This window comes from Antechinus flavipes, chromosome 4 (genome assembly GCF_016432865.1).
Source record: "Antechinus flavipes isolate AdamAnt ecotype Samford, QLD, Australia chromosome 4, AdamAnt_v2, whole genome shotgun sequence".
Lineage (NCBI taxonomy): Eukaryota > Metazoa > Chordata > Mammalia > Dasyuromorphia > Dasyuridae > Antechinus > Antechinus flavipes.
The window spans coordinates 2147515-2169624 of record NC_067401.1 but is presented as its reverse complement, the minus strand read 5'-3'; the positions used below and the strand labels follow the sequence as shown (position 1 = coordinate 2169624).

General features: G+C 53.7%; 1 protein-coding gene across 10 annotated transcripts in view; it reads right to left on the bottom strand.

The window, feature by feature from the left end:
• The window catches only part of LOC127562547 (pericentrin-like), a 77142-nt gene that overhangs the window by 51710 nt on the left and 3322 nt on the right, over window positions 1-22110 (bottom strand). For 9 of the 10 annotated variants that reach the window (XM_051998349.1, XM_051998356.1, XM_051998357.1 and 6 more), the window contains exons 5-16: window positions 21616-21740; window positions 20132-20243; window positions 18954-19197; window positions 18562-18649; window positions 16976-17159; window positions 15910-16148; window positions 13848-14296; window positions 8357-9437; window positions 7073-7306; window positions 4248-4385; window positions 3582-3728; window positions 295-446 (exon numbers count right to left, since the gene is read on the bottom strand). In XM_051998349.1, the coding sequence (XP_051854309.1) occupies window positions 295-446; window positions 3582-3728; window positions 4248-4385; window positions 7073-7306; window positions 8357-9437; window positions 13848-14296; window positions 15910-16148; window positions 16976-17159; window positions 18562-18649; window positions 18954-19197; window positions 20132-20243; window positions 21616-21740 (3193 nt within the window). The remainder of the gene's footprint in view (window positions 1-294; window positions 447-3581; window positions 3729-4247; window positions 4386-7072; window positions 7307-8356; window positions 9438-13847; window positions 14297-15909; window positions 16149-16975; window positions 17160-18561; window positions 18650-18953; window positions 19198-20131; window positions 20244-21615; window positions 21741-22110) is intronic. The other variant, XM_051998354.1, reaches the window with a different exon arrangement.

The window sequence follows — 22110 nt, the reverse complement described above, 5'->3', positions numbered from 1 at the left end:
GCCCTCGAGGAGCTTACAATCTGATGGGACAGCCAATGTGCAAACAACGACGCCCTATTTCAAAAATAAGCTTCTTGGAAAAAAAGGACCATCAGTCCTTTTCACTCTTTATTTAATGTGTGAACCACGATCCATTTAGCGTCCAAACTAAAGACAGAAGTAGAACAATGGCTAGAAAGCCTAGAATTCCCACCAGCTCCATCAAAAGCTTCAGTCTTTTCTGTAACGGGCCTCAAAACTGACAGGGGTAAGTCTTGGACGACCTCCTACACTGCCTGACACAGAAATACTTACCTTTCCTGCTGGGTATGGCTCATGTCAGACTGCAGCAGAGATAACAGGTTCGTCTCTTCCTCATGCTCCCGTTCACGCAGTGCCTGAAGCTTCTCCAGCTCTCTGTGACTCTCTGCTACTTCATTATTTAAGGATGAGACTTTTTCTTTTAACTGTTAGGAAGGAGAAACAAAAACAACACTCAATGAGCCATCAGTGAAATATGGAAAGATACTTCCTGGACACTGTCCTGAAATGGTCTGAACAAAGACCCAAGCTGCACTGCTCCAGCTGCAAGGTCTGCCTTTCAGCACCATGGTCAGCGAAGAAGGCGGCCCTCACCCAACCCCTGCTTTTCTGATGGCTTCAAACTCCTTCAGGTGTCACTCATTAAGTCAAAATAAATTAACAGCTAACTCTACCCCAAATACATACACACACACACACACACACACACACACACACACACACACACACACACTCACTCTCTCTCTCTCTCTCTCTCTGTCAGGAACAAAGTTACTAAACCCAACATTTTATGGGGAATAGAATTAAAACCCCCAAATCTCTTTGGTCCATAAAGACCTTGAAAAAATCAAAGTGGTGGCAACGGTTGAAACATTTCCCTACACTAGCTAGAACAAGTCAGTCAAGACTTGGGGACTTTGGAGGGAGACAGGAGCGTGGGTGTGTACCATGTGGGGAGAGTCGAATCACAGGATCCAGTTTCCTACATCATCACTGGGAAAAACCACCCTAGGGCAGCACCTGGATATAATATGGCTTCTACCATTTACCTCTCAAAGCTGCTCCAAGAAAGCCCAATGAAGAGAACTGGGGAGTTATGATTACTGGCATTTGGGTAAAGCAGCCCTGACTCAGAAACGCACAAAGCTCCAGTTCTGGAATTTCCAAATAATTGGCTGGACTTGGGACTTTCTTCCAAGGAAGCTTGGTCCTCAGTAAAAATAATTGGGGTGAAAAAAAATTGGCAGTTTTGAAGGCAAAAGGACTTCATTCACAACCATTTAATGTCATCACCCTTTGGAACCTCCTCAGACTAGGAAGTACCGTGAAAATGTAGTCAACAAGCATTTAGTTTGTGCTAGGCCCTGTGCACAGGGGATACAAAAAAAAGACAAGACCATCCCCTGCTCTCATGGAGCTCACCAGACAGTGGGGAAGGCACCCAGCAAACAACAACCAGCAGTTCCACAAACAAATCTGTTGAATGCTTTTAAAATACACGCACACACATGCCCCAGAAGTGTAACAGAGGGCTGGATGTGGAGGGATTTACGAAAGAACAGCTTTTAGGACTGGGATTGATCTCCAGTTGGGATAGCAGAAATCATCGGGCCCAGGCCCTCAATTTCCACCCAAGGAGACATGTCTGCCAGTTCTAGGCTGGAGCTCACAAAGATTTTGAACCCAGGTCTTCAGACTTCAGATCACTGTTGGGCCTAGCCTCTCATATGTCATTTCCACAGACACCAATGAAAAAGAAAAGCGTGATCAGGGAAATGCCCGACAACTCTGACCGGGTGCTGCTGCTATTGGGAAGCCTGGTCCTTTAGGCCGGAACGCTGACTTTCAAAGCAAACTATTTCAACAGAAAGTCCAGGTGCCCTCGCAGGCTCCGCGGGCAGGCCGTTTCCCGGGCACTTCACCGATTATGTTAGCAAAGTCTCTTCAAATACATCTGGTGCTTGTGTTGACCAAGTCTCACCTAAATCACAAGGCCGAAATCTATCACTTGCAATTACAGAAGACAACAAAGCAACAGCCGGTGTCTCAGTTGCTGGTTATTATCCCTAATAAACCTAGTAAAAAAAGGCAGTGGATGGGGCTGCTTACTACTGAACGCTCAGCACAAAACATCTTGTACGTGTCGAGTGGTGCTTGAGACCCCACCGGTCAGGCGATAGTATCTAATGGCTAACATTCAGAGTGCCTACTACGTGCCAGTTATCTCACCGGAGCATCACAACAACCCTGGATTGGATAAGATGAGGAAACTGAGGCAAGTAGCAGTTAAGTGACTTGTCTTGGGTCTAAGGCCAGACTTGACCTTCGATCTTTCTGGTTCTAGGCCCTCTATTCACTGCAGCCCCTGATAGCTCCTACTATGTGCCAGATACTGTGCCAAATGCTGGGGACACAAAGAAAAGCAAACCAAAAAGTCCTTGCTCTCAAGGCGCTCAGTCTAGTGGGCAGGACAAGCTAGAGGCAGCCCGGCCTGGAGGGAAGGCCCTAACAACAGCACTGGGGCCGGGCTTAAGGCAGAAGAATGGAAAAGTGGGGAGTGTTAATGGGCTCAGAATGCAAAACATAACGTCTGGGATTTGCTCCTGGAGGTGACAGGGAGCCACTGAAATGAGGATAGAGTGACATGATCGGCTAGACCTGCACTTTAAGAAAATCTCTTTAGTGTTAATGGAGGATGCACTGGGGGGGCAGGACAGAAGGTCCAGAGGAGCAAGCGGATGAAAGCGAGGGGCCAAATCCAGGTCACCTAGCGTGAGGAGACCCAGACGCAGAGGGGCTGAAGAGTCCAATGCCCACACGAGGACATCGCTCCTGATCTGGCCCTTAGCACACAGGCTTAAATGAGAACACAAAGCACTCGGGAGCCGTGGGCCTCCTGCCCCTCTGGGTGACGAGTGGAGGAGGCCCTGCCTTCAGGAGCACCATGGCCCAGAAGGGCCGCCCAGGCCAGGCTCCACTGCCGAACCCCCATCTCCAGAACCCTGACCCCAGTAGAAGCCGGAAACAGCTGCCAGTTGCTCCCCATATGGCCACGGCTCCCTCCAGGATAAGTGATTCGGGCCGAGCCAAAGCCAAGGAGCTTCTGGCAGGTGGAAGCAGCAACCGACAAACAGCCAGACAGAAAGATGCCATGGGCAGAGCTTGAAGTGGGCAAAGGGCTTCGGAGACCCTCACGGCGTCCCAGGCAGGATCCTGTGGCCTGGCAAGCACCGCTGAGGGAACCGCGTGGTGAAACTGCTGCGATCTGGCCAGACTGGCTTCTCTGCTCCTCACACACAAGCCTCCCTCTGCCATTTCTCTGCTTCTGTCCGGGCTGTACCCCATGCCCGACATGCCGTCCCTCCCCAAATCCCTTCTCTTGCCGCCATCTACAGGAAGGAAGCCTTCCTGATCTCCCCCCCCCCCCCACTGGCTGGCATCTTGCCACCCACATGTCGCTTAGAAGCCCGCCGTCACCGAGCGCCAATGACTGCCTGAATCAATGAAGGAATCCTGGTGCCGCCCCATGGTGGCCCCCGGCCAGCGCTCAGCGTGCATACCTGGAGGATGAGGCTGCTCTGCTCCTGCAGCTGCGAGGTCAGCGCCTCCTTCTCCCTCTGGCAGACGCCCTGAGCCTTCTCCCTCTCCAAGGCCACCAACTCCTCGGCCTGCTCTTCGGCAGCCCGCTTCTCCATCTCCAGCTTGTCCTGCACACAAGGACCCCCAAGGTCAGGTCGGCCACCAGTGGGCTTCGCCCGCTTCCTGCCACTCTCTGAGCGCCTCGGGGAGGCAGGGCCGAGCACCTGGCAGCCCGGGGCGGGGGAGGGGAAGAGGGGGCAAACCTTCCCACTGACTTGGTTTCCTGCTTCTGTCTGACAGCACCAAATTTACTAGTCAGCCCCGAGATGGTCTGACTAGGAACTCGCCAGAGTATCTGATCTGCACAATAGGGAAGGCAGCTGCCAGGCAAGTTCGAGCCCCCCATCTCCTCAGAGATCAGCTCCAAGAGGAGCCCCCTAAAATCAGAGACCTTGCGTCTGCTCACACGGGAGACCGCAGAGAGCAGAGCCGAGAAGCAGAACACAGTTACCGGACGGCAGCTGGCGTGCTTAAAAAAATGCTCCCAGATACCCACCGCTGGGGGAGAGGGGGGGCATCCTCAAAGCCCACCCACACGTACTGTGTGCCTGCCAGAACCCACACCAAGGAAACAGAGCAGCTCCTACCTTCAGCTGGGCCACCTGCTGCTCCAGGACCTGGGCCTGCCCCTTGAGCAGTGCCATCTCCTGTTGAAAGAGCAGCTCCTGCTGCAGTCGGGCCGCTTCGGCATCTTCCTGCATCGCAGACGCCGCTCGGGCATCTTCCTGCAAGAGCAAGCGGAAGGTGCCGGTCACGAGGTCTATGCCCACCTCGAGTTTGTGCCCAAACAAAAGCAATGCAGCCAAAGGGAAAGGAAAGCAGGCAACGGAGAAAACCATTTTACAAGTTTTTCTGATGGAGGACACGTTTCTCAACCAAATGTGTAAAAAGAACATTCTCCAACTGATAAAGGGTCAAAAGATACCAACAGGCAGCTTTCAGACAGATCAAACACAACAGTCACATGCAAAGAATGTTCCCACAATGCCAAGATCAAAAATGTTCATAAAAAGACGAGGAGGGAGGAAATGTCCTTATTTTCTCAAACCAGGACAAAGCTCAAATGCTTTCTGCTATGTTCTCAGATCGGCTCTCACCCGGAGATGGTCTGGTCTCTTACCCCCGGGCACTGGGAGGAAGGAGTGCGTCTAATAAACAGGGAAACACACCCAGAGCCGCCAGAAGGACGGACGTCCGGGATCGGGCCTGACTGACCTCGTCTCCTCCCTAGCCCTCAGCACAGAGCCCTGAAGGCACCTTATGGTTTCTTCCAGGATCTGGAAACAGGGCCTGCTCTGTTCCTCGGGAAGCTCACGATCTAATGAAGGGGGAGGGGGCAACACACAAATACGGGCAAAACAAACTCTGTAAAGGATAAAGAGGAACGATGAGCAGAGAAAGGATCAGACTTAGGAGGGGTCGGACGGCACACCCTGGAAGCCGGGAGCCAAGTGTACGGACTGGCAAGGACAGGGCTGGAAGACTGGAAAGGGAAGAAGGGGTAGATGGTGAGGGGCTCTGAATGGTAAAGAGCATCTTGAACTTGCTCCTGGAGGCAACAGGGAACCACTGACATTTACTGAGATGGGAGTGACATGGTGGGACCCGGGCGACTGGATGGAGGAAGGACTGGAAGGGAGAGAGACTGCACGGAGATGGGCATGCAATCCCCAGGAGCTGAGGAGATCCCTGGGAGGCAGCAGAGAGGAAGAAGAGCAGAGGGCCCAGGCAGAGCCTAAGGGACCCCTGGGATAGAAGGTGAGACTGAAAAGGATCCAGTCCAGGAGCAGCCAGACAGGAGGAGGAGAACCAGGAACGGGGGGAGAATATCCAGGAGGAGGAGGACTAAGAGAGCCCTGGTCGCTGCGGAGAGGGCCGGGTGGGCCCCGTGAGGGGCCAAGAAGGGCATGAGAGCGAATGGAGGGTTGCTGGAGACGGGCTCTGAGAGGAATTTGGCTCAAAGGGCAGGAGAGATCGCAGGCCAAAGTAAGTAGGGACAGAGGCGGCAAGTAAAGGTTTCTTCAGGATGGGCCTGATCCGGGCCTGTTAGTAGGCTGGAGGGAATGGAGGTAAAAGAGAGGAAGGAGGAGCAGGCCAGAGGGAGCACTTCAGGGATGTGCTGGGAAATCTATAGATAAACCCATTTTCCCAAGTGAGAACCAGGAAATGGGGATGAAACCCAAAGATGGAGACTGGAGACCTTCCCTCACTCTCCATCCCCACCAAGATTCCTAGAAAGCCTTGAGAGCCACAGCTCCTGAAACGAGGGGAATGCGGTCAGGCTTCAGAGAAGCTGGCACGATTGAGGGCAGCCATGCCAGAAGTGGGGGCCGTCCAGCCAGTGTCGGTGGAAAGAGCAGTGCCCAGATCGAGCCGGGCTCTACCATTCTGATGCCCTTTTTGAAATGGTTCTTATTCCCTCTTATTCTGTTATCCAGGATGGCTCATCAAGGGTAGGGAGAGAGGGGAGGAATTCTATCTGAAATGAAGGTCACAGAAAAATCAAAGAGATGAAAAAGAAAGAGATGCAAGGAAAAGGAAAGGATTCAATAAAATTCTGATCAAAATAGCAACAGGATTCTCGACAAGATTCGCTAAAATAGTAACAAAAGGCGAAAAAGACCCAGAGGCCACCTTGCCTTTCCTGCCCAGTCTCCAAGTGTTCACGGCAAAAATGAGCCACAATTAGACTTCTTAGAAAATGACATGCTGAGCAATGGAACACCCTTGGAAATTGAGAATTAGAGCAGAAGTGTCAACTACTGTTTGGTGAACAAGATCTAAGACATAAAGAGAAAGGCGCCCCTGCGCAAGAAAATCCAGCAGGACCGCACACACATTTAACCCTAAATGCACATTTAAATATGTCTGGGTCAGCCCCATGACACTCCCGTGTCACTAATTCCCAAAGGCTGAACGATCTAAAAGACGAGATTCAAGCTGAAAGAGCTACGGCCGCCAATTTCCTCACTTTTATAGGCAAAAAAAGCTGAGAGGGCCCAGAACCAAGTAAGGCAGCTCGAGGACGGCTTTAAAAAGGCCCCAGCTTATGTGGGACAGCTCCAGACACACCTTCGAGGAAGGGCCAAGAGTGTGCTGAAGGCGGAGGCTTGGGCCATGGCCCAGGTCAAGAAGAAGCTGAGCCCAGCTAGAGGTCTAGAATGTTCCCTCAAGCACTCCTGGGCATCCCTGCCAGCCACCCCGTCTCTAAGGCCTGCCCGCTCACCTCCCTCCCCCAGGAACAGGGCCCTCTCTAAGGCTGGCGCAGCAGCAGCACCATGCTTCAGAGACTCTGCAGCTTGGAACATCTCCAGATGAGCAAATCACTGACCCGCAGAGCGGGCCAGATGGGGGAAGAGATGAGCCCCTTGCAGGTCCAAGGGCTCTCGGCCCACCCCTCCCCAAGGCTCACCTCTCGCTCCCGCTGGTGCTGGGCCCTCAGTCTGCCCAGCTCTTCTTGGAGCTGCTGGCCAGCCTTGGCCTTCTGCTTCTCGAGCTCGGCCACGTGGATGTCCTTGAGTTCCTGAAGGGCCCCTCGGTGCTGCTCCTCCATGCGGAGGGCCTCTTCGCCCAATCTGTCCAGAGCCTTGTGATTTTCTTCCTCCAGCAAACACCTCTGGTTGTGAAGGGCCATCTGCAGGTCCTCCTACAAGAGGGACCATTGGAAAGAGCCCCGTCCTTATGCCGGCCAGAGTTCTGGAGAGTGGAGCCCTGACCAAGGACCAGAGCTGACTCCCCAACAAAGAAAAGATTTAAGGCTGTTTTCTAGCTAATATTCATGAAAGAAATAGTTTTTCCAGCTCCTTCTCCTTTCACCTGTTTTGTCTTTTTCCTCCAGAATAAGGACTTCCTGGTTTGCTTGCCTTTAAACTGGCAGCCAATTTCATTGTAGACTAAGTGAGCTCACGGGAGCTCATCGGTGACCCGACCCGCATCGTGGCGCTCCCACTACCCCCGTCAGAATTACAGCTATCTGTTCCCGAGAGAAGGAGCTCACTTGTCCGGGCCTCGAGCCCAGACTCACATGCATGCTTGTCGGGACCCTGTTAGGAAAGGGGATGTGGTCGAGCATCTCCCAGGAGGCCGTAGTCAAGGAGAGTAAAGCTCTCAACCGTCTGCTGGGACATTTCATCCTAGCAACAAGACACCAGCCTGCCCGGGGGATTTGGAGGACACGAGAAGAATCCCACTTCTTACCAATAGCTTCTCTTTCCAGCAATTCAAAGCAACACCAGCCCCACCCGGGGCTGAGGCTGAAGAGTGGGTCAAAGGGCACCCTGAGGAAGGATACAAGCATGGACTCGAGGGGATTTATAAAATGTTGAACCATTAACTGAGTTGAACAGGATAACAGAAGCAGGGCAGGAGCTCCGGGACTTTGCAGCCTTCACAATTTTGTCTAACGCCCGGACGCAGTTTCTGCTTTTGAATCTGATCTCTCTTCGAGAATGGGCAGCTCGGACCTCAAACCCAGTGCACTGATTTTTCAGGCCAACAAGTAATTATTTGCCCAGTTTGATGTGATAAAATTAAATCACTTTCTCCTTACAAAAAGTTTACACTAAGCAAGGCCAGGCTGACATAACCAATGTGTGCCCACCAGTTCCCTGCGCTGCTCTGACCCATATCCGGTGAGCCATTCCACAGGTGGGCAAGGTGGCCCGAGACCCGAGCCTGCTGGGCCCACAGCACTTACCTGATGTGCATCTTGTAGCTCCGTGGCCAGTGATTTCAGTTTTTCAATATGATTAGTGGTCATCTCAATTCTGAGGCTTTCCTGGGCCTGCTGCAGCTCTCGCTGGTGCTTCTCGGTCTCCTGCGCCAGGCCCGCCTTGTGCTCAGCTTCCTTCGCCTGCAGCTGCTCCTCGAGCCTCACCCGGAGCCCTTCCAGAGCGTGGCTGTGCTCTTCCTGCATGGTCTGAATCTCAGCCAGGTAACCAGACTCCAAAGAATCCAGATTTGACAAGTGCTTGGCTTCCAGGTGGCTCATTTCTGCAACATGCTGGGTCTGCAGGTCGGCCACTCTGGCTTCCAGCTGTGCCCGGTGTTGGCTCTGTAAGGAAGTCCTGAGGGCATCCATCTCCTCCCGGTGCTGGGTCTGCAGCTTAGCGACCTGAGCATCCAGCTGTGTCTGGTGTTGGCTCTGTAAGGAAGTCCTAAGGGCGTCCATCTCTCCCTGGTGCTGGCTCTGCAGGTCAGCCACTCTGGCTTCCAGCTGTGCCCGGTGTTGGCTCTGTAAGGAAGTCCTGAGGGCGTCCATCTCTCCCTGGTGCTGGCTCTGCAGGTCGGCCACTCTGGCTTCCAGCTGTGCCCGGTGTTGGCTCTGTAAGGAAGTCCTAAGGGCATCCATCTCCTCCTGGTGCTGGGTCTGCAGCTTAGCAACCTGGGCATCCAGCTGTGTCCGGTGTAGGCTCTGTAAGGAAGTCCTGAGGGCGTCCATCTCTCCCTGGTGCTGGCTCTGCAGGTCGGCCACTCTGGCTTCCAGCTGTGTCTGGTGTTGGCTCTGTAGAGAAACCCTGAGGGCATCCATCTCCTCCTGGTGCTGGGTCTGCAGCTTAGCGACCCGGGCATCCAGCTGTGTCTGGTGTTGGCTCTGTAAGGAAGTCCTGAGGGCGTCCATCTCCCCCCGGTGCTGGGTCTGCAGCTCAGTGGTCAGGGACTCGGTCTGCTGCTTCTGCAGCTGGAGTTCACCAGCATGCTTCTCCTGCAGTTCCCTGAAGAGAGCATCTTGTTTCTCTGTGAATTTCTGAGTCATTTCTTTCTGCTCTTCCAAGAATCTAAATAAAACATAAAGGGCACAAACACTATAAATGGGGCGTCCTAAGTAGGTGGGAACTCCTGAGGGGATTGGCTGTGTCCAGGATCTGGGCCTGGAACCCCAAGCAGTGGCCTTGACCTGGCCCAAATGCTGCCTCTAAGCCCCAGGGCCGCCTCTAGTTGCTGACCTGCCTTTAAGGCACCTCGAAGGTCACACGCGGAGGCCATTCTCTGGGAACATTTCAGAGCAAGCGGCCACAAACCACCAAGTCCGAAAGGTTTGAAGAAGCTGAAGTTTCAGGACTTCACTGAACGGAGGAAGTGTCAGCCCTCACTCAATTCTACCCCACTCTGCTACCAAGCTCCTTGAGGAGGCTTGGGTAGGGACGGGAACGGGCCCAGGGCTTTACTAAGAGCCTACTACGCTCCAGGCACCACGTTAAACTAAATACCTTCCAAATATAATTTTGTCTGATCCTCACAACCTTGAAGGAAGGAACTGCCTTGCAATCGGGGACACGGAGCCAGGCAGATCCAGGGGCCGAGGCCATATCGGAACTCAGGCCTTCCCGATTCCAAGCCCAGGGCTCCGTCCACTGTACCAGCTCTCCCAGAACTGCAGCCTCAGCTGGTGGAGCCCAGCACAGGGACAGCAGCAGGCGGGTGGCTGACAAGTTGGCCAGAGAAAGGACAGAACTCGTGTGAAAAAGCAAAGGAAGAACCGCCACCCTCTGCAACCCGTGGGCTGCCAATGTCAGCTGCGGGGCAGGTACTTCCGACACCCAGACTACCTCCCAGGGACGTGGAACCACTGCTTCCTTCGCCCAGGAGAACAAACTCTCACACCCTGCTGCCCCTTCTCCTCTGGGGATTCTGCATCCCAACTTTTGGTAAATCCTACACTAAGCTTCCTTCCCGTCTCTAACACAATCGGCCCTGCCCACCGCAGCCTGCCTGCCTCCTGCCTGCCTTCCTTCTGGTTCTCTCTCTCAGACAAACCACCTGACTATCTCCACAGAACTTTCATCCTACCCAGGGTGTCATCTTCCTTCCAGGGATCCAGGTTCCCAACCTCAGTGCCACTGACTCGTTGTCCCTTACGCCCCAGAACAACCTGCCCCAAACCTTGTCGGGGCCACAGGCTCCTCCTCCACACCTGTGGAGCCAGCCCTTCTTGGCACCCTGTCAACCCTGTGCCGCTCCGAGTTCAGGGGTCCCCCACTGGCACAGACCAACAGAACCCCTGGCAAGACGGAACCCGAAGCTAATGTTGTTGGAATCCTTACAAAGTGATAAGTCAGTGGCCTAATTTAGCAGATAGCCAGAGGGAGCTCTTGGAACCAAGCAGAGAGACAGGCCACCAAGAAAACTAACCGGGCTACTTTGGAGGAAGCAATAAAAGATCTGAACTTTTAACACTTGGCTGCATTTGAGGTGATTATTACTTTCAACTGAAACTAAAGCTGCCTCCGGAAAACCTCCCCAAGAAACCTGCTCCCAGAGTGATTGGGAATGCTTGGATAAATAAAAATGCGCTACAACACGGAACAACGCTAACAAGAAGTCAGTATGTTATTCTTTGGGAAGCCAGAAGTATGGTGGCCCCCAAACACTGCCCCATGGGTCTGTCGGCTTTAAGGCTCCCTCTAGGCTAGTTCGTGGTCCACAAAGTTGCCAAAGGGATTTTCTTCAAACCCGGACATGCTCGGGTCATACAACAATGGAGTGCGATGACTCTCAGATCAAACATAAAACCCTGTGTTTAGCATTTCAAGGCCTTCAACGCCAGCTCCCCACCGAGCTCTGCAGACTCGCTATACTTTGCTCTCCTTGATGCTCACGACAATTCAGCCGAACTCTGTTCCTCAGCACGCCCTCTGCCACCTGGGCCCCTGCTGGGTCTCTCCTTATATCACCTGAAATGCTCTTAAATGCCGCCTTTTCCAGGAGGCCCTTCCTGATCATGGAAGCAGTTGGCGTGCAGTGAAAAAGAAGCTGGACCCCAAGTCGGGACGCCTCAAACGCTTACCGGTGATACTTCACCTATCTGCCTCATCTGTCGAATGGGGATAATAACAGCCCATCCCTCCCACAGTCACAATGAGAATCTCACGAGAGATTTGTAACGCATTCTCCAAACTTCAGGGTACTTCATAAAACAAGACGCTCTCTTTTTGATCTATCTCCCTTCTACAACTTCCCATTTCTTATGAACCAACAACCATACCCAGCAACACAAGCAGGCGTGTGACATCAACTCCTCCAGGCAGAGAAGATCCTTAAAAATGCTCATCAGAGCCAATGTAATAAAAAGGACAATTCTATTGAAATTAACCTACTTCTTCAGTGCCATGCCAATCAAACTGCCAAGAAATTAATTGCTTTATAAAGCTAGAAAAAAATCCTAAAATTCAGCTGGAAGAAAAGATCAAGAATTGAGGGAATCGATGAAAAAAAAAAAATGCAAATAAAGATGGCCTAGCCGTACCAGACCTAAAATACCAGATTTAGGATAAAACGGCGGTCATCAAAACCACTTGTAAGAGAGTAGTGGCTTGGGGGAATAGATTAGGTTCACAAAATAGTCAACAACGATAATAATCTAGTGTTTGAAAAACCCAAAGACTCCAGCTTTTGGAATAAGAACTCATTATTTGATAAAAATTGCTGGGGAAATTGGAAGCTAGCATGGCAGAAACGAGGCACTGACCCACACCTAACACCCCTATATTAAGATAAGGTTGAGATGGGGCCATGATTTAGACATAAAGGGTGATGGTATAAGCAAATTAGGAGAACAAGGACCAAACTACCTCTCAGATCTCTGGAGGAGGAAGGAATTCACAGTCAAAAAGGAACTAGGGAACATGACGAAACGCAAAATGGATAATTCTGATTATATTAAAAAGTTCTTGAACAAACAAAACCAATGCAGCCAAGATTAGGAAACTGGGAAAAACTTTTTACATCCAAGGTTTATGATAGAGGCTTCGTTTCTAAAACAAAGAGAACCAACTCATTTTTAAGAAGGACAAGTAACTCTCCAACTGATAAATGGTGAAAGGATGTGAACAATTTTCAGATGAAGAAATAAAAGCATCTATACTTATAATGAAAAAATGCCCTAAATCAATATTCATAAGATTTGCATCTTAACTCTGTGGTACCGCTAACACCTCTCAGACTGGCTAAGATGACAGGAAAAGATAATGATAAATGTTGGAGGAAACGTGGGAAAATTGGAACTCTAATACGTTGTTGGTGGAGCTGGGAACTGATCCAACCATTCTGGAGAACGATATGGGACTATATCCAAATGGCTAGCAAACTCTGCATACCCTTTGATCCAGTTGTGTCCCTACTGAGCCTGTATCCCAGAGAGATCTTAAAGGAGGAAAAGGGACCCACACGGGCAAAAAGGTTTGTGGCAGCCCTTCTTGTAGTAGCGAGGAACTGGAAACTGAGTGAGTGCCCATCAATTGGAGAATGACTGAATAAACTGTGGCATATGAATGTTATCGATCTGTAAGAAACAATCGGCAGGATGATTTCAGGAAGACCTGGAGAGACTCACATGAATTGATGCTGAGTGAAGCGAGTGGAACAAAGAGAACATTGTACCTGGCAACAAGATTACACAATGATCAGATGAACTATGAGGTGATTCAGGCCAATTCCAACCTACTTGTGATGGAGAGCCATCCACACCCAGAGAGGACTGTGGGAACTGAATGTGGATCATAACATAATAGTCTCACCTTTGTTGTTGTTGTTTGCTTTTTTTCCTTCTTTCTCTTTTTTTCCCTTTTTATCTGATTTTTCTTATGTAGCATGATAAATGTGGAAATATGTATAGAAGAACTATATATGTTTAACCTATATAAGATTACTTGCTATCTAGGGGAGGAGGGAAGGGAGAAAAATTGGGAACACAAGGTTATGTGAAGGTGAATGCTGAAAACTCTCTGTACGTATTTTGAAAAATAAGAAGTTATTGGCATTTTTTTTTAAAATACGCCCTCTGACAAAAGTGCCTTGCATTTGCCAAGGCTCTGCCAGCTGGGTTTGGGCTGAGGCAGGCTCAGCCCATGCTGCTAGAGGTTTGGGTCTCTCCTCAGAGATTCATCTCTAGAGGGGCACAGCAACCTTCCCAGATCAGAGGAAGACAAGGTGCCTGCTATCTGCACTGAGGAAGAGAGCCCTGATGCCCAAATCCCGGCGCCCTGGTCTTAAAAAAGTATAACTTGTTTGGGCATTGAAAAGGGTTGGCCCCCATGACCGGCAGACCAGCAGAGGGCAAGGGTTGTGAGCTAATTATCGGATACGTGAGACAAAAGGACCGTCAGACCATTTGCTATGCAGAAGAGGCCCGGAAACAAGGTTAAGGGCCTCTTGGTACCCAAGCAAGCCCCTGGGCCTCAGTCACCAACCTTGCTCGGCTTGTCTGCAGCTCCAAGGCACAGTCCTCCCGAAGGCTACGCGTGGCCGCCTCCAACTCTTCGGCCATCTGGGCCTTGGCCGCCTCCAGGTCCCGAGCTGCCCGCTCTTGCCAGGCAGCCTCCTCTTGGGCCCGGCTCTCCTCCCGCTGCCTCAGGGACTGCTCCAACCTCATGATGTCGGCCGCCTGCCGGTCTCGGAGCCGCTCCATCTCCACCACACGGAGCTCCGCCGCCTCTCTCAGGGCCCGCTGCTCCCGCTCGGCCTTGCCGTTCAGCTCGAGGGCCAGTGCGGCCAGTCGCTCTTCGGCTCTCCTGCTGAGATCCCCACGCTGGACTTGCCATTCATCTTCTTTGTCCTTGTTCCTTTGGATCAGCTGCTGAATTTCTTCTCTTAGCTTCTTTATCTCTTTCTGGTGGTCTTCAACGAGACGACAGCTCTTCTGCAACGAGAAGGATCAAACCTGTTAGCAAAGAATTCTGGGGGCCCACATTTGTGAGAAATTAGGATTCTTCTCTTCTATTTAATAACTGATAATTGCTATTGGAATCAAGCTTTTCCCCTTTTCTTCTTCCTCATCCAGAAAGCAACCAGTGTAGGAAAGCTCTCAGTCGGGCCAAGATCTAATCAGAGGAAAGAAATTCTAACTCGGGGCTACCGGGTCTACATCTGCTCACTGTAAAGGCAACGCTCAGGTCGGCCAGAGGAAAGGGAGATCCTCACCATTATCGAGACGGAAATTAATGTCTCTGACCTAGACTGACCAAGTCATGTACTTCGGGACTTCCCTTTATTTTTGCCCACACCTGTCATGGTGTTGAGTAATCCAACTTGACCGCCACCTCTCAGGAACATCTCCTCTTTAAAGGATATATGAACTGTGACCCTACCACCATCAGAGGTCTTTGGCCAAATGACCATCGCTTTATGAATAACCTGCTGGCCTTATTAATGATGACATGACCTAGAAACTACGTCTCTTGAACCTTTTTAAAGGTCAAGGTTCCAGATTCCCCCTCTGGCCTGGAGCCTGCCAGTCTGCCCGTGGGCCCCAGCCATCTCTGGCGCCTCTTAGTTCTGGGAAGAGCGACCCAATTAAGAACCTCATCCCCAGAAAGGGAGCATCAAGCATTTGTGGCTCCTGGACCGAACCGGAAGATGCCAGTAAAGTAGTGGAGAGAGCGTGCCCTCCGCCCAGAGGCCTTTTAAGGCTCTTCCCCTTGGCTTGGGGAAAGGCACTGGCAGGGCTGCTCCTCCAACTGGTAGGAGACAAAAAAATAGGAAGAGCAAGCACCCTGGTTGCCAGTCAGGGTCCCAAAGGATCTGGACGGCCTGAAGCATGGGCTGACTCGATGAGATAAAATTTAATAGGCTTTTGTACAAACGGCAAGTCTTGCCCGGGTACCAAAAAATCAACTCCACGAAAAGATGGCAGAAGACAACAACAGATTTTTTGAAAAGGAGGCGGGGTTGTCAAGAGAACATCGTGCCCATCAACAAGGATACGTGACGATCAACTCTGACGGACGCGGCTCTTTTCAACCACGAGCCGACTCAGGCCAGTTCCAACAGACCCGTGATGGGCGGAGCCCCCTGCCCGCAGAAAGGGGACCGTGGGGACCGAGCGGGAACTGTGGGGACTGAGTGGGGACCGAGCGTGGAGCATAACCTCGGATTTTCCCCTTTTGTTCTTGTTTGTGGGCATTTTGTTTTTTCATTTTTTCCCTTCTGCAGAGTGGGAATTGCGGGAATACGTACAGAGAAGTGGCCATGTGTGACCTGTACTGGATTACTTGCTGTCCAGGGGACGGGGAGGGAGAAAAATCGAAGCCAAGGTTTTGCAAAGATGGTTGGTGCAAACTATCTCTGCGCGTATCTCGACAAATAAAAAGCTAGCAGTATTTTAACAGAAAGAAAGGAGCGAGCATTCTTACAGGAATGCAAGCTCAGTCTGGAAGGGGAGGAGCTAGCCAAAAAGCTGGGGCCATCTGGGCAGGACTGGACGCCACAGAAGGCAGGCCTCCCCTCACCCACCGGGCCGGCACCAAGACCCACTTTCTCCGCCTCCTCCTTCAGAGCGACCTCCTGCTGCAGCTTCTCCCGCAGTTCCGCATTTTCTTTCCGAGCAAGGTCGACTTCTTCGGTGAGCTGTGAAACCCGCCCCTCCTGGGACTGCAGCTGGGCCACTCTGGCCTTGTGATCATCTTCCAAGGCCAGCGAGAGCCTCTGCGCCACCTCGGTTTCCACCTGACGGGCAGCGTCCTGCGCGCACTGCAGTCTCATCTTGATCATCTCTGCAGGAAACCAAGGACAGGAGGTGGTGGCTGGGCCGTGCAGGGACCTGCACGACGCCCAGGACGTTGCGCCAGCTCAGGGGGACCCCAAGTGGGGCTGCGGGACCATAATCCCCTGCACCCCACTCCTTCATGGACCCTCTGGGGAGTCCCCTTTCCCTCCTCCAGGAAGTCCTCCCTGATAGCCTCCATCATTTGTTCCCTCTAACCAAACCCATCCTGGCCAATACTTCTGAGGGTGCACATCATCTCCCAGACCCCTCCCTCTCCCCTCCTCCCCCAGGGACATGTCAGCTCGCTGAGGTCAAGGACCTCATAGGAAAGCTTTCTCTGCCCGGCTAACACGAGGCCCGACGTGCATCCGGCTCAGTGCCAACTTGCCGGACTGCACTGCGGTGGACTGGACTGAACTCAATCAGAGCAGACCGGACGGGACTGGACCACACTAGGCCGTGACCAATCAGGCCAAATGTGATGGGACGGGGTGGGCCAGACTGGAACAGACTGCACCAAACTGAGCCCGGGGGGGCCTCGACACCACCTGAGGAGTTTTCCAAGAGAGCCGAGACTCTCCTACCGTTCTTCGGGACAGCCCTGGCCCAGGAGCCACAGTCCTTTGCACCCTCTTCTCCTTTGGGGCACCCTGGCTTCTCTAAAAGTCTGGCTGAAAATCAGTGACAGCAGTGACCGGCTCCTGCGGCCCAACTAGTGACAACTCTCTCCATCAGAGAGCTGCTGGAGGCAGGGCCCCGGAGGCAGGAGGCAGAGGCAGGGGCCCGGAGGCAAGAGTCAAAGGCAATGGCCCAGAGGCAGGGGCCCAGGGGTACCTTTCCTGTGCTCCTCCGTGAGGCGGGTGCGCAGCTCTTCAAGGTCGAGGTCGTGCTGGCGCTTCTCCCTCTGCATCTCCTCCAGGGACTCTTGCTTATGATGAGCTTCCAGAGACGCCTTTAGCTCATCCAGTTCCTCCTTGTGCTTCTCTTCAAGCTGTAGTTTCAAATGGGCAATGCCCTCCTGGCGGGGACAAAGGCACGATAGCCTAGGGCAAACCTTCCCTGGGCCCCGTCCCCCTCGCCCACCCTGCACCAATGCATGGAGGCTGGAAGCTCTGGGGGCAGGGCTGTGTCTGCCCGGGGCCCGCGTGGGGGATCCTTCAGGGCTTCCCCGATCCCCCGGCAGCGGCAGGGCCAGGAGCCAACTTGCTTCGATCTCATCCCTCCCGACTCCGGGGCGCAGCCAGGACACTCGCCATTGCCCGCTGGAGCCCGCACAATTTCCCTTTAGTGCAGAGGGCCCAGGCCCAGCCTCGAACTCCGGACGGAGCGGAGCCCCAACCCGAATTCCCAGCGCTCCGAGACAGACGAGGTGCTCCCGGTCTCGGGGTCTCTCTCGCTCCCCTCCCAGCTCTCTCCAAGCCCAGTGGAGTATGGCTGCCTGAGCCCCGCACCCAGCCGATCTGAGCCTTGGGCCGGCAGCTCCTTCGGCGTCCACACGCCCTGGGGGGAGGGCCACCGCAGGCCGCTCCTCGGGGGCAGGCAGGTGCCCAGGACCGCACAGAGAGCCAGCAGGGGCGGTCAGGGGCACTTTGGGGGAGGGCTCCCTCATCTGACTCAAGAAATCGATAATGACAAGCAGGCAGCCCTAGAGAGCACAAGTCTGGGAGAAGGCGGGTGCTATTGCCCCTCTCTACAGAGGAGCAAATGGGCAGATGGTGGCAAGTGACTGGCCCAGGGTCACAGCCAGTAAAAGTCTAAGACTGGGTTTGAGCTCGTCCTCCCGACACCAGCTCCCCCAAAGCACCGATTACTAAGCCTCCATCACAGTCCCAAAGGACTCCTGGGCTTGTGGGGGGGGGGGGGGGGAAGAGGAGGGGGGGAGCTCAGTGCTGTCGCACAGACCCAAGCTTTGTCCTTTGGCTTTTCTGTTGGCATTTTCTGCCACGCCCGCCCGTGCACACCCTCCATGACATGATTCCCCTCTGGGAAAGGGGAGGAATCCCTAGAACCCGCTACTCCAGACCCGGAAAGAAAACACCTAAAGTTGTTTCCATGGAATTGGGGGGAATGTGTTAGAAAAAGAGGGAGATCTCTCCCCCGTGGCCACACTGGGTGGAGGTACAGACAACAGTGAAACAGGCCGCCCCCCTCCACCCTGCTGCCAGGTGTGAGGAGGAATGGGAAAGGCCCTGCTCCTGCTGACCCGACACCCCTTCACCCCACAGGGCCCCGGCCAGGGCCAGCCATGTTAACCACAAGCTTGTGACCCCCCTCCCAAGGTCAAAGCCTCGCCCCCCCCTCCCCGTGAAGGAGAAGGTCCTGAGCTAAGTAGCAGCCCATGGCTCCCAAGCCCCAAGGCCCCTCCCCCCAGTCCCCGGGCCATGCACGCGGTCAGAGGCCACTTCCAGGCCGGGGCTCACCTTGTGCTGCTCTAGCTGAAGCATCAGCTGCTCCAAATGGGCTTTTCTTTCCACATCAGCCGTGTCTTCCATGAACTCGACGGACCAACTGCCACAAAGGAGAGAGAGGGCTGAAGCTCCCGGACCATCTCCCGGGGAAGAAGAGAAGGAAGGCAGAGGTCTCCTCCCTCCTCCCCATTTCTGGAAGATTCCTTCCTTGCCAAGGGGATCATGCTCAGTCTGAGGAAGGGGCGGCTTCCTCTAGGGCTACTGGCAAGAGGAAAATCGGAGGAAAAGGGAGGCCCGAGGCCCCTTCCCACCGCCCCCTCGAAACAGGGGTGTCCGGCTGGGCTCAGGCGCAGGAGTGATCTGCTGGCACCCCTTCTCCCGGGAGGCCGGGCCGCCTCCTTTACCTGACGTCGGCAGAGTCGAGGAAGGAGTCCTCCCTGACCTCCTGCAGCCGCTGGTGCAGCAGGTGGAGGTCTTCTCGGTAGCTGTCTTCGGCGGCCCGCAGCTTCTGCTCGAAGTAAAGGCGCAGCTGCTCCAGCTCGCGCTCGTGCTCGCTGCGCCTCTGCTGCTGCCGCCGCTCGAAGTCGTGCTTGAGGTGCTCGAGCTGCTCCACGTGGGACGCTCGGGCCAGAAGCTGCTCCCTGAGCTCTGCAACGCCAAACACCTCCCATCAGCGGGAGTGAGAAGTGCAGGCCCGGCAGCCCCCCGACGCGGTGCAGCATGTGAGTCAGGATGAGGAGGAGAGGGCGACGGGAGGCCGGCACCGCCAAGCCCAAGCGCGCCAAGGTCGCCCTGGGACCGGCTCCCCCCGACCCCCCTCCGCGGCTGCAGTCTCAGGACAAGGGCATCGGCCCGCAGCTGATGGATGCTGGGAAATGGGCCAAGGCCCGCTCTGCTGCTTCCCAACTCAGCCTGGGGCCTTCCCATGCCCCTCTTTTCTCTGGGGTCCCCCCACAGGCCGCCCTGTTGCTTCTCAGGATCTCCTGCTCTGTTCTCTGTTCTGTCCCCATTTCTGGAAGATCCCTTCCTTGCCAAGGGGATCATGCTCAGTCTGAGGAAGGGGCGGCTTCCTCTAGGGCTACCCTTGTTAATCTCAAGGGTCCCTCAAGGCTCTGTCCTGAGCCCCCTTCTCTCTTCTCCCCATAAAACTTCCCTTGGCGATGCCGTCAGCTCGGGGTTACAGGGGAGAGTGCTAGGCCTAGAGACAGTGCTGAGTTCCAATCCAGCCTCAGACACTTCCTAGCTGGGTGATCCTAACCAAGTCACTTCACTCAGTCTGCCTTATTTTCCTCACATGAAAAACCTTCCTTCCCCAAGCTCTCTGCCACCCTCTAGCCTGGAGGCTCAGGCAGCGAGCAGAGAGCCGGGCTAAAGGCCACACTTCCTGACTGTGTGACCCTGGGCCCATAACATACCTGTTCTAGGAGCTACAGAGGAAGAGGTGACTTGCATCGATGGAGGGCATTGCCTCTCCTGGGAATCCCCTCAACCATCCCACCATTTCCCCAGAAGGGAAGGACGGTCGGCCCCATCACGGTGGCCGGCCCAGGGAGGCCGCGGCTACAACTGCTCCCGGACTCACCGTTCAGCTCCTGCCGATTTGCTCGCGTGGAGTCTAGCTGAGACCAGAGCTGCTGGATCTCCTCGCGGGACTGCGCCTGCAGCTCTTCGTAGGAGGCCTGGAGCGTGTCCAGCTGCGGAGAAGGAAAGCGTTTGGCACATTGTCGGCGCCTCCGACTCCAGGATGCGGGCGAGCGGCCCAGAGGGCCGGGCAGTCTGGGCGTGAGGGCACAGTGGGGGGAGGGAGGGGGGGTGCGCGAGGGCCTGGCAGGCAAGACCCAGGCCCTCTCTGCTCAGGAGCTTCCTCAACTACAAAAACAGGGGCCACGCTAGGGACCTCAGTGGGGAGGAAAGGAGGCGCTGGGGCCCGGAGTGCACAGCATCACACACACACACACACACACACACACACACATTTACTCACACTCACACACCCCACATACACACGTCAGCTGCTATGATGACAAATATTGACACCAAGTATCAGAAACTGGGAAGGCGGCCAGTGTGGACATCCCGTGAGAGCCTCAGGATCAACGTTGAAGGATGGGGAGCCAGTCCCTGGCCTAAGAAGGGCCCGAACCCCAATCTGAGGAAACGGGACAGAGCAGTTGCTGATCCCACACCAGAAGCCAGCCTTCCCCAGCAAAACAAAGGCCCCCCCCAGGACAGGCTGTGTTCCAAAGAGGCTCCAGGACTATGCCCAAAAAGTTAACAAACTGTGCATCCCCTTTGATCCAGCAGTGTTTCTATTGGGCTTATACCCCAAAGAGATACTAAAGAAGGGAAAGGGACCTGTATGTGCCAAAATGTTTGTGGCGGCCCTGTTTGTAGTGGCCGGAAGTTGGAAAATGAAAGGATGCCCATCCATTGGAGAATGGCTGGGTAAACTGTGGTATATGAACGTTATGGAATATTATTGTTCTGTAAGAAATGACCAGCAGGATGAATACAGAGAGGACTGGCGAGACTTACATGAACTGATGCTGAGTGAAATGAGCAGAACCAGGAGATCATTTTATACCTCAACAACGATACTGTATGAAGATGTATTCTGATGGAAGTGGATCTCTTCGATAAAGAGACCTAACTGAGTTTCAATGGATAAATGATGGACAAAAGCAGCTGCACCCAAAGAAAGAACTCTGGGAAACGAATGTGAACTATTTACATTTTTGTTTTTCTTCCCGGGTTATTTGTACCTTCTGAATCCAATTCTCCCTGTGCAACAAGAAAACTGTTCGGTTCTGCACACATATATTGCATCCAGGATATACTGTAACCTATTCAACATGTAAAGGACTGCTTGCCATCTGGGGGAGGGGGTGGAGGGAGGGAGGGGAAAAGTCAGAACAGAAGTGAGTGCAAGGGATAATGTTGTAAAAAATTACCCTGGCATGGGTTCTGTCAATAGAAAGTTATTTAAAAAAAAAAAAATAAAATAAAGAGACTCCAGGTTCTCTCCCCGCTGGGGAGGCCGGACTGAAAGCCCCGTGCAGCACCCACCTCCTGCTGCTTCTCTCGGACTTTCAGATCCATGTCTTCTAAATACTGGTCACGCTGAAGCTGGAGCTCCTGGCGAAGGTCCTGCATGGCCGCCCGGTGCTGGGCCTGAAGGCTGCTGAGAGCAGCTGCAGGAGAAGAGGCCAAAGGGGAGGTCATTCCCCAAGCCTGGCCCCATAGGGCTCGGCCGCAGCCGGCCGCCCGAACCCGCCGCCCCATTGGGCCCGGACAAGAGAGCCTTCCCAGGGGAGCCACGGACCCTCCTCCAGGAGCAGAGACAGGAAAGCGGCTCCCTCCCTCCCATCCAGGGAAGAAATGACACTGAAATGGCATTTACATTCTCATCGAGATGAGGTCTAGTATTTTAAAAGATAAAAAGGAAAGGGGATTTAAGCTTAGAATCACACTTTCGATTTCATTTTCAGAGGGAAAGGGAAGAGAAGGGGAGAATGAGGCACTGGATCCGCCCAAGGACCCAGGGAGGCGGCTGTCATTACT